Source organism: Phalacrocorax aristotelis, chromosome 4, assembly GCF_949628215.1.
Source record: "Phalacrocorax aristotelis chromosome 4, bGulAri2.1, whole genome shotgun sequence".
Classification (NCBI taxonomy): Eukaryota; Metazoa; Chordata; class Aves; order Suliformes; family Phalacrocoracidae; genus Phalacrocorax; species Phalacrocorax aristotelis.
The window spans coordinates 36,338,899-36,351,257 of NC_134279.1; the positions used below are offsets into that span (position 1 = coordinate 36,338,899).

Sequence of the window (12,359 nt, forward strand, 5' to 3'; positions counted from 1 at the left end):
CATTGCTGCTTTTAACAGTCACAGATTTCCAGAATTAGAAATAACTGATGTACAAGCAAGCATACAGAAAGTAGATATAGTTGACTCACTTTTGGAAACCATTTAGACATGCATTGCTTTCCCAGCTACCGGAAACTGAGGACTGAAGAGTGTACGATATTCAAGCTCTGAGCTTTATGTGAGAATCTATTTTCTATGATGAATGCTCTAAAAATAAACAGAGTATGCTTGCCTTGGGAACATCCAAAAACCCTTTAGAAATGGCAACAACGGGTTGTATACCAAACTTTCAATACCTTGATAAACTGTCTCCTTCCACATTAATTTTGGAGTTTACAGAAATCTCTATGTTTAAAAAGAACTGGAATTATGGAAAACAGGATTTTTGGGGTTTAAAGAAAAAACTGTCTAAAATGCGAGCAACAAAAAATACAGTGAAATGGTTTATTCCTCGTATTTTCAAATCCAGTTAAATGCTCTATCAGCCTCTCTGAATTCCAGATGACAGAAAGTAGATCTCAATAAAGGTTGAGTAGTTCTGGTTGAGGTCTAGTAATGAAAAGACCATAGAAAACCCTGTGAAGAAATGTCAATTTATATATTCTGTGCAGAAAAAGGATAGCATGCTGGTAAAGAGAATGATTGAGATGGCAAAATATATACTGAGAATATAAAGAAATACCAAGAACTTACCCACTGCATAAGCAGTGACCTTAAAGAAAATAATGTGACTAGTTACTTTGTGACTATATCATAGTTATGTAAACACAAACAGCTGTGTTGGTGTTAAATGGGCAACTTTACACCTGTCATTTCTTTGGTCAGCTACCTGACTTTACAGTTTTAACTTTCTTTGAATGGCAGAAGTGTACAGCAATGCACTAGATGCTTTGAGAAGACCATGCTTGAAACACACTGCTCAGCTCTGCAGCCTTGCCTTATGTGGAAATGGTACCGAACACAGCCACAGTCTGTGAGCAAACAGGCAATTAAACTGAGCCTTTGGTGGTACTAGTGTTTGAACTAGAGGTAGTAAACCGATTGTTTAACCAGCACTGGCTGTGAAGTACCACTGTTAGCAACCTGAAGTTGGTACTTACACATAACTACCTATTTCTCGCATTCCTCGCTGGCTTGTATTTATCCCCTTAGTCATCTAAGGCAAATTGATTACACTTGTTTATGCATACAGCTATTTCTTATTACTGCATCTGAAAAAGGTAGGTAGAACTGAACCTGTGAGACTGAATCTAAACCAAAAGGGAATGAGAACAAACAACAGTTTATAAATTTATTCAAAAATGTTCACAGGACTATGTAAGTAGAAACCTTATTCTTTAGCTATTTAAACACTTCTGTTCTGGCCTTTTAAGCAAGAAAAAAATCTTTGTCCTGTATAATTTTATACTATATGATCTCCATGTTAACACCACATAAAAGATTCAAGACAGACATTCTCTCTCAAGGTACTATTGTATTTCTTTCTGTTTTATTTTTGAAGGACAGCCCGTGTTACGTAGAACACTCCATTCCCTAAAACCTGTCTCACTCCAGAAAAATCTGCATGATTAAGGACTGGCAGAGTTTGGCTCAAGTGAGTGGCATGCAGCACAGCACTGCTTTTGACTGCTCATGGGGCAGTGGTTTCTTTTAAATTCACTCCTTACAATAAATGAAATAAGGACATAATGTCTGGGGACAGGGGATGGGAGAGCTGCTGCCTCTTCTGTCTTGCTGATATTCATCGAGTCTTATTTGCCACTCTGGCAAATCTGATGTTGGACAATTCACGGACAAAGACTGGCAACTCTTTCCTAGTTCTGACTGAAACATAAGTTATTACTGCTTCAAGTCTGGCTACTGCATGCAGACCTTTCTTTTGCTCCTGACAACTGGTAAACTTCTGAGGGGCTGGCAGAAATGCTTACTATTCCCTCTGAAAAAGCTTTACATTGGGTGGAATTTGACAAGACAGTTTTCTAACAGTAAAGAGAGTTAAACAGATACTGCCGGAGGTAAGCTATGTATATCAGATTTCTTACACCCTGCCCTACCTCCATAAGTATGACTTACAGCAGAAACAACATATGCTCAACAGATTTTTTTTTCCAAGCTGTTAAGCTAGACTATCTGTATTTCACTTTAGCGCATATACATATTCACAGCAAAATCTCATTTATAGACTTGCCTGAAATAGGAAGCTGGGATTTAAAGTTCACGCAGCTCATTTATTTAGTGCAAGTCAATTTACACAGCCTAACCTACAGTCTAAATCAAGACATAGCAAGAGTGTAGCCAACAGATTGAGAAGTGACTATTCCCCTCTACTCACCAGTTGTTAGACCACATCTGGAGTACTGGGTCCAGTTTGAGACTCCCAATGCTAGAAAGACATGGACAGACTGGAGTGTGTCCAGCAAAGGACTACCAAGATGGTTGGGGCTGGACCAGATAACATTCAAAGTGGGGCTGAGGGAACGGAGTTTACTCAGCCTTAAAGAAGCCAAGGCTAAAGGGAATTCTAACTACTGTCCACAACTACCAGGAGGAGCACAGGGTTAGGACAAGAGGCATTTAGTACAAGCTGGAACATGGGAAACTCTGACTTGATAAAAGGAAACTCTGTCTTATTGTGAGAGTTGTCAAATCCTGCGATGGGCTGCCCAGTGAGGGTGGTATCTCTCACTTTGGAGATACTCAAAACTCTCCTGGAGACGTAGCCTGGGGCAATCTGCTGCATCCAGACCTGCTTTGAGAATGAGGTTGGATGAGAAGACCTCTGAAAGTTCCATCCCATCTATATGGTTCTGTGTCTCAATGACCATGGCTTGTCATGGTTTATGGGATGGAGATTTAAGTGCACACAAAGAAAATGATCCCCAGTTGCTTTGGAGGTGGTCACCCAGCAGCACATTTCGTACTGAACAGCCCATTTGCTAGTTGACCCTTTCTGTCAAGTAATGCCTTGATGTTAGTGTTTTCATGGGCTTTTTGGTTCAAGGAACATTTACGGGGCCCTTAAATTCCACTCTTTTATAAGCAATAAAAACTGCTGTTGTTTATTGGAAATGCATTTCCATTTAGCATTTCAGTTGTGCCTGAGCATAGAATCGCCTTGTAACAGGAACACCTCCTCTCCCTTGCATGGGAAGCCAACCCTTGCTGGCTTAACAGCTTATAGGGACTTGCACATCTTCTTGACTTTCTCCAGGAGTTTGGAAATGAAGGTAAGGAACAGCCTTTCCTTCGCTATGGGATCCTGAGCTGGAGAGATTGTAAAGATTTGTAGCATTTCACTATACTCTCCAAGACATTTATACGTTAAGCTAGAAAGAGTGTGCCGAGTACAGCAACATCCCTGAGATGAGTGAAACGCCACTGTTGACTATTTGTAAGAGAAGGAAAGGGAAGAACTGCAGACTGTTACAGCCATATATTATACAAGCTCTCTAATTACTAAAACTCATGATGTGCATTTATGTCTGCTGGTAGACCAAAAAATAAATCCTAAAATTAAATTGACTTGGGAAATGAAATAAACAGGGGTAGCAGAATTGAAACTCCTGGCTCTTTATTTAGTCATCAAAGAAATCTATTTTGCAACAAGCTAGGGGCATTCCATTAACAGTCTCAGAAGTGCAAGGCCCTTCCTGAAGAGATAGACTGAATTAGTAAAGATCTAACGGGGTTCTCAAGACACGTTTTGAATTTGAAAAACAACTGTAAATCGCTGAAGTTACTCCTTGGTACTCCATTTGCATTCTGTCCTCTGATAAGAGCATAATATTGAGCTATTACCAAAGCCAGGAACGTTACCTTCGACAGAGGAAGAGCTCTTGTTCAGGGTCTCCTTTGGAAGAAAAGGAGGACAGAAGAGGGAAGATAAGGTTGCTGATCCTTGAAACTACTGGAACTATTAATGCAAATTTACCTAAGTGACAGCAAGTAAATGAGCATTCCTGTTCTGGGTAGAAGCTTCTGTAGGGTTTGGGATGAGAATTGCCCAAGCATCAGTGCTGCAGCCACAGAGTAAGCAAAGTCGCGCGGTTCCTGTTCTTGGGAGAAACGAGGGCTGAAGCACTGTTTGGTGAATCAGGCCCTCCAACTATGCACTGCGAAGACACTCCTGTCAACCTCAGAAGTTATGCCTACGAGAGAGGTATCAGGCACACAGCAAAATACTAAGTAGAACCTACTGATGGATTTAACGAAGCTAGGCCCTCCCAGAAGGGCAGCAATGCTGGCTGGAGCTAGTCCTCAGTTAAGCTGGCTGGCAAGGGAGCTTCTTCGAAAGGTTACTGAATATAGAACTAAATACATACAGCAGCTGTTGCCTTTACTGTTGCAGCCTTGTAAATAAATATGCAATCTTTTATTTTACTCTTGACAGAATGTGTAAATGTAAATTCATCTTTACATGGAAAAATGTAAATTCAGTCTTACACCTGCTCTGGCAACGTCCGCATCCTGTTACGAGGAAGCGCAAATCTGTGCAAGCCGGGGTGCTCGTAACAAAGATTTCAGCAGCTGTTTGAAGCAAAGGCATCCCCTTTACACTGCTCCAGAAGGCAGTTTGGGGGCTGGCAAAACTCGGAAGCAGGCTCAGGAGCGAGGCGCGTACATCAGCTCGGACCTGCCACACTCCCCCTTCCTCCAAACCCCCTTCTTTTTGGCGCCGGCGGCGTTACAGCTGCTGCCTCCCGAGCGACACGCAGCCGACGCACCCCGAAAGGGCGGCCCCGACCCCCTTCCCGCCCCGGAGCCCGCCGCCCCGCCCCGCCCCGCCCCCCCAGCATGCGGGGGCCGCCGCCTCCAAACTTTGGAGGGACTGTGCCGAGCCGAGCCGAGCCGCTGCCCCTCCGCCGGGGAGGAGAGAGCCGCCCCGGTGAGTGTGCGAGGGGAGGGCGGCGGTGCGGGCGGGCCCGGGCCGGGGGAGGCGGGAGCAGCCGCCCTTCTGCGGGGCGAGGGGCTCCGCTCCCCGCCTTGCCCCGCCCCGCCCCGGGAGACCGGCTCCGGTGGCGACGGCCGGCGGTGGCCACGCTCGCCTCCCCGGGCCGGGACGGAGGTGAAATTGGGAAGGGGGGCACCGAGGAGCGCGGCCGGCGCGGGGTAGGGGCGGGATCCCCGCAGCGCCCGGGCAGGGCGCCTTCCCTTCCCCCCTTCCCCCCGGGGCAGGGCGCCTGGGGAGCGGGAGGGCAGCAGCGGCACCCAAGGGGCACGCTTGCTACCGCCTTCACCTGCGGCAACCCCAAACCCTTCCCCAGCGCAGGCGCTGCGGTCCTGGTGGAAGTGCTGCTTGCTAATGTAATCACGTCTTTCCACCCTTTTTGCTCCCTTGCTCTCAGAACCGATGTAAATCTTCTATGGGAATTTCTCTGCCCAAAGTTAGATGGAATTTGATGGCTGCCCCTGAGGATCTGACTGTTTGCAGGGGAAAAAAAATGGGAAAACCTCCCCAGTGCTGTGCAGTATGCAAGGTGTGCAAATAATGGCCATCAGCTGGGGAGTTTATACCACGAAGGAGCAGAAAGGGTCCTGTCAAATGCTACCCCAGGTAGTGTCGCCTCAGTTTTCCCCCGTGCTCTGAGAGCAGCCGATTCTTCGCCCACTGAACTGTCCCACCGACAATGTCAAACTTGTCCAATTTATTTCGTTGGTTGCTGACATGTCAGCTTGAAACCCTGGTCATCCCTCCTCCCTCCCCCGCCTTTGTCTTATTGACAAGACCAAAACACCTTTCATCAGCCCAAACAGGGCAGTAACAAATAAAATAAAAGTGGCAGAACAAAAGGAGGTTTTGGTAAGAAAAGAGGGCTGGAAGTAGAAATCAACAGAAAGTCAGGGACTAGAGAAACAGATGGAAATATTTTTGGGAAGAAAGGGATGCTACATTTTTGGCTGAGCTACATCCCCCTCCCTGGATTCATGGCAAAAAAGGGAACACTTGTGAAATTTTACCTTCCTGCTCACCCTTCTGCTACAATATGTAAGTTTGGCCTGCTCTTATTTTGCACTGAAAAAAAAAAAAGATATTTTGGAGCACCTGACAATCCTGGGACCTCACCAAATTTCTACTCTAATAATATGTGCAAGCATAATTCTTGGCTGTAGGTTCAATGAAAAAACTCAGCAGAGTTCCGAACTCCTGCATAGCCTTAGCTCTGTGCAAATTGTGCTGGATATCTTACATTTTTAACCTGGTGGACTGAAGGTGTATTGATGAGGAATCCCTTCCTGCCACCCGTGCTCAGGCTAGCAGTTGATAACTGATTATAATACTAAAAACTGCAGGGTAAGCTTGTACAAACAGCTGGCACATCTCAGCTGCATCCCTCACAATGTTTCACAACTCAGTCTTACTCTGTGAATTGTGCAGTGAATGTGGATTAAACAGTATAGCATAATTCTGACCAGTGTAGCTGGAGGAAAAACACCTTTCAGTTCATGCAGTCAGTTGAGCTTTTGCAAAAACGGTTTGCACTGAGAAATTCTTTGGGATATTGGAGGATGCGAGCAAACACAGAGGGCTCACTCAGTTGCTGGTAGACAACTCTTCTCATTTAGGAGATCATACCTCTGGATGTCGCATACAATGAAGTGGGTCTGACTTTTTTAGAAAATAAAGATAATTTTAAAAGCGCCATTGCAACCGAGGGCATTAATAGCTAGATTGTCTCTTTAGGCAGACCTGAATTTGAGATGGATTAAGCCATGCGTAACACCTGATGGCAAGCAAGTGACATTTCTCTACTCTTGCTTTACTTGGGGAATGTATGAATGGGGAAGTAACTCAGGTTTGGCTTTCCCCTCAGTGGTGTTTTCTCAGTGAGCCCACTGGGCATTGGCAATTTCTCAGTATTTTCCCTGGTCCGGCCAAGGAGCCCCCAGGTGCATGGTGTTGCATGCCACCCACAGCCTGGGCAGTCTGCATGGGGACATGCGCATTTTACATAAGACTGAAGTCCAAGTCCGCAATTAACTGTAAAACATCTATATATCCATCCGTGCCCACTGAAGTCTTAGGGCAGCGTAAAATTTGGCTCAGCCTGTGTCGAGAAGGCAACAAAAATGTGATTTTTTTGATGCAGGTGGTAAAATTCTTACTGGCGTTAGCAGGGGAATGATTTGCTCCTCTCTATGACTGCAGTCAGAAATGAATCCCTGATCGGCAGCCTCCAAGGAGCTGTGTTTTCTCGAACATTACACAGAAAGGAAGTAGTATGTATAACTGAGTTTTAATTGTTTCTTGAGTTAATTTCAGCATCAATAGGTTACACAGTCATTTCAGAGAAATGCTATTATTTCAGTTCTATTAGAGTGGTACTTTTGCTTGCTTTGTGGCACAAACTTTCCTAAAAGAAAGTTTCTTAAAGAAAGACCTTGGTAATTAGTTCTCTCGTATTAAGGAGCAGCATAGACCTATAAGAATTTAGTAACTATTTAAAGGAAACGCTTCCCATTAAGGAAAAGCTGGAAGATTATTATGTTAATAACAGTCTGGATGGTGCTGTTCCATGCAGAATTCCCATAGGTATTAATGGAAGTTTTGTGCTAAATCAGCGGTAGTTTTCCGTAGTGGATTGTAAAAAAGGATATGATGCCCAGCAGGATCTTAATCCGTCTGCACTTACTTAGGCAAACTTTGTCTTTGAAATGCTTTTGAAATCTGTCCCAATTTTTAGCAGGAGTCATGCCTGAATAATATTACAGGATTGGGCTTCAAATGTAAGGGCAACTGAATTTAAATATATTAAGACACGTCTTCTCTTAATCCTGAGATGTAGAATGTGGGTTAGGGGAGGAAAGAGCTGTAGCTTCAGCCTCTTACTTCTTGCCTTAGCCACCGCAGACTGATTTCTCCATATGTTCTTGTACTGTGTTGTTTTCAGGGACAGTTCTGTTGCTTAGACCAGGCCGCTGCAAGGATGGGGCCCCTGGAAGCAGGAAGCAAAGAAAATCAGACAGATGAAACGAAAGTGGAGCTGTTCACCAAGCTGTACTTGCCAAGGTACACCACACCGCTCAATGAATTGGCTCTGGACCCTAAACCAGAACTGAAGGACAGCACAACGCTAGTTGAAGTGCAGATAATCCTCATCTTTGCTTATTGCTCCATCATCCTGCTGGGGGTGATCGGCAACTCCCTGGTGATCCACGTGATCATCAAGTTCAAAAGCATGCGCACAGTGACAAACTTCTTCATTGCCAACCTGGCTGTGGCTGACCTGCTGGTGAATACATTGTGCCTGCCCTTCACTTTGGTTTACACGCTGTTGGGCGAATGGAAGCTGGGCCCAGTCTTGTGCCACCTGGTGCCTTATGCCCAGGCTCTTGCTGTGCATGTCTCTACTGTTACTTTGACTGTGATCGCTTTGGATCGGCATCGCTGCATCATCTACCACTTGGAAAGCAAAATCTCTAAGCGGATCAGCTTCCTGATTATAGGAGTTGCCTGGGCAGTCAGTGCCCTGTTGGCAAGTCCTCTGGCCATCTTCCGTGAGTACTCACTGATTGAAATTATTCCTGACTTCAAGATTGTGGTCTGCTCTGAAAAGTGGCCAGGGGAGGGGCAGCTCAACTATGGCACCATCTACAGCGTCTCCATGCTCCTGATCCAGTACGTGCTGCCTCTGGCAGTCATCTCCTATGCCTACGCCCGTATTTGGACCAAGCTCAAGAACCACGTTAGTCCTGGGTCGGGGAATGACCACTACCACCACCGGCGACAGAAAACCACCAAGATGCTGGTGTGTGTGGTTGTGGTGTTTGCTGTCAGCTGGCTGCCGTTTCACACCTTCCAGCTAGTCAGTGACATTGACAGTCAGGTGTTAGACCTGAAAGAGTACAAACTGATCTACACAGTGTTTCATGTAATTGCCATGTGCTCAACATTTGCTAACCCCCTCCTCTACGGGTGGATGAATAACAACTACAGGACGGCCTTCCTCACGGCCTTCCAGTGTGAACAGCGGCTGGACTCCATCCACCCTGAAGTATCAGCAGCTTTCAAAGCCAGGAAGAAACTAGAAGCAAAGAGGATTCAATTCCCTGGAGACTCTTTCACGCAACCTACCAATGTCTAAGATGTCTGACTTTAAAGAAGAAATGAATATGTCATGGACAAAGGAATAAATCCATTTTGACACATGCATTTTTAATGCATAGTTTTATTCATAAATGGTGAAAGAAGAGTAACAGGAAAGTCAAGTCAGGTGGTATGATTTGAGGGGAGCTGAATGACATCGAGAGTATGTAACCATACGACTGTAAGGAAATAAAAGGGAGAGACTTTGTTTATGGCTGCTACTTACAGGGTAAGAGACGCTCCCATCCCTCCCATCTCTTTTTGACAAGTCTAAATGACAAAGGCAGAGTCTGCTGGTTTTGCTATAGGAAGGCAAACAGCTGATTTGTAGCACAGGAATATTGATGGTGGGAGTAGGTAATTTTTGTATTGGATAAGGAGATCAGGGAGAGCCGAAGTCTGCCAGGAGAATGAAGTCTGTCTGGGGAAAATTGGCTGTGCTGGTTAAAACTCAAACTTTTCAGACCCCTTCTCTCCCACGGGCATCTTTTGCAAAGATAAAGGAAATAGGAAGAGAAATATGTTACTGTTTTTTTGACTTGTACTGAAGTACTTCCATTTGAAATGGAATAGCGGGGAAAAAAAGAAAAAAGAACGGGAACCCCCCACCCACACCCAAACAGCAGATTCAATGTGAAGAAAGGTCAAGTTTCCACATAAAATGGAATGTGGGTTTTGGTCAGTCAAATGGGGTAAAAAGTCATTCCTTAAGAACGAGCTGTGGTTATGCTGGTGAGATATTCGCAAGCCTGTGATCTGATCAGTCATTCCCTGCAGATCCCTACCTTTCATTCTGCTCTGGGAACGGTTCACAAACACACTGCTGTAAAGTGGCATTTGAGGGCAGGGGACACAGGCTCAGCTCTTCTATGAGCACTTCATAAACCGCCAATATTTTAATTTTCAGGTCCTGCTTAAATGTCTAATGTGTTATTAACTTCACAGGCTTTGAATTGTTGCTGCTTTCTCCCTGGATAATAAAACAGCAGATAATTTTGATCCTCTGGAAAGGCTGCTAGATGGTAATGTGCTTTTCCTGATTGTGGTTTTATGTCACACACTCATCTCGTCTTGGAGCTTTTTCCATCTTTAGCATTTGTAAAAATTAAGAACATCTGAATGACTGTAATCTAATAACACTATGCTAGGTTTATGTGATAACTTATCAGTTATTCTGCATGCCTGTAGTTAATAGTTAAATTCCTTTTTTTCTCAGGTATAAAATTTTAATCTGTTTACTGTGTCGTACACAGCAATGTTCAACTCTTCTGTGTCTTTTTTTAGCCTCTTTGAACTCATTAAAGGGATGAAGAGAATTTCAATCCATGTTTATTCCAAGCTGCCCTGTTGCTTATCTAGAATAAAAATAAGCGTAATACTTTCACTTGGAGTTTCTTTCCACAGTTACATTTCAGCTGCCTCATTTTTTTTTCTCTCAATTTTTCATTGTTCCCAAATCCATTTTGTCTCTCTTACAAATGAAAACCCAACAAAACTCCAGTACTGAAGTGTTAGCAATGTAATGAATGGTGTCAGATCTTTATCAAGCGGGGAAATTTGTCTCTGTGTATGCAGTATTTGGCACCATCCTTTAAATTTCCATGAAATCATTTGGACTTGGATTTTCAGGCACAGAGAAGGGAGGTCTAGAGAATTAGCTAGTGTTTACTCAAGCAGGAAAAAGTATCCATCATTCTTAAACAGTTTTACAAAAATAGATTAATTCTCAACCTTGTTGAGAACATGATATTGTCCACAAGTTATTTTTGCCCAAGTATTAATAGTACCCAAAGTTTAAGCTCAAAACTGCTATGGGTGAGGAAGGATTATAGAAGTGTGCAATTATTATGGATATCAATCATACGTATCAGTTACAGTTGACTCTGAACCCGTCATAAAAGTATTATTACCACAAATAGCCTCCTTTATTTAAAAATCAAATGGTTTAAAAGTTCTGCTTCAACTCTTTTAAGCCTGTTAGAGTGTGGTATATAGATGGTTTTGAAGGAACCATGACAGTGTATGCTAAAGCTACAATTGCTGGGCTAATTCTCCATAAGTTTAAGTCTGCTTTATGTCATTCTGTATAAAAGTGATTAATTACAAATTATCTTTCAGTCTATTTCATGGTATCTTTATTTTACTGCTTCCTGAGCTTTCTCTGCAGCCGTTGTGTTGAGCCAAAGTTGGTGCACTAATTTATTGCATTGCTTTCTTTTCTGCCACGTGGAAGTGGTGCCTGGGTCAATGCCTGCCGTAGGGTCGCAGGCCTCCGCACAGTGTCCCTCTGCATGGTGCAGATTTTCCCATGGGCACTTGAAGACGGGATGTGGAAGAGCCAGCACGCGCAGCCTGCCCTATAGCTTAGTCACTCCTTGGGACTTGGCTCCTGCACGAACACAGCCACGCACTTCGGTATCCCTTCATGTTGTAGGAAAATTAGGCATTTTCTCACCAGAAGCATTGAGGTGGCAACATCCCTCAGAGTTGCCCCAAATCCCAGCAGTCAGAAGGATGTGGAAAGCCAGGCTTTGTCCCCATTTCCCCCTAAGGGAAAGTAAACCTATAAGCAGGCTCTAACCACTGGACTGAGGAGTCTGCAGGGGACCCTCTACTTTGCCTGAAATAGGAACTGGAATCCAGGTCTCCTCATTCACCTGTTAGTACTTTAATTAGTTTTTGTAAAAGCACTGTATTCTTTTCCCATTAAATAGGTACAAGTTTTATACAAAGCCAAAGAATACCAGCAGCAACTCTTATTTAAGAATTTGCAGGTAGGCGGTGGGACACCCAAAATGAAATGTCATCGCTGATTCAGGGCAAGAATTTGAAAGAACGTGTCTCAGCTTTCAGGAGAGTGACCTTGCCAGCACACTGAAGCCTCCCCTGAAGTAGCAACGTGTCTTTTTAGAGCTGTTCTGTTGTATATAAGGTAATGAAACTTTTAATATCATGATTTTATGGGCAGGTGGTCATGACCTTTGCATGGTGCTTGGGTTCTGGGCCAGCCAAGGATATCAAAAACACTATAGACAGAATTTAAGTTAGCCCCACCATGTTCTTCATGAGTACTTCTACTCTAAAGATGTTGTGCTGCAGGCAGGAGGAGAGCAAGGAAAGTAGCACCGTCCTAATCTCTTGGTAGGTCTTAATTTGGGCTCTCACTTGGATTTGGCTTATAAAAGGGATGCACAGCAACCACATGGATCAGTCTAGGATCCATGCTGCTCAGCGCTTAGTTCTGTGCCTTGCTGGAAGAACACATTTTGATGCC

The 12,359-nt window shown here is 44.1% G+C and overlaps 1 protein-coding gene across 1 annotated transcript; it reads left to right on the forward strand.

Annotated features, from left to right (window-relative positions):
• Nucleotides 1-7,925: 7,925 nt before the first annotated feature.
• Nucleotides 7,926-11,207, forward strand: NPY2R (neuropeptide Y receptor Y2). Its single transcript, XM_075090993.1, has one exon. It carries the CDS (start codon nucleotides 7,926-7,928, stop codon nucleotides 9,081-9,083), a length of 1,158 nt encoding a protein of 385 aa, XP_074947094.1. The 3' UTR covers nucleotides 9,084-11,207.
• The last annotated feature ends 1,152 nt before the right edge of the window (nucleotides 11,208-12,359 follow it).

Coding starts and splice junctions, on each gene's coding strand:
- NPY2R (XM_075090993.1), top strand. CDS start 7,926: ATGGGGCCCCTGGAAGCAGGAAGCAAAGAAAATCAGACAGATGAAACG.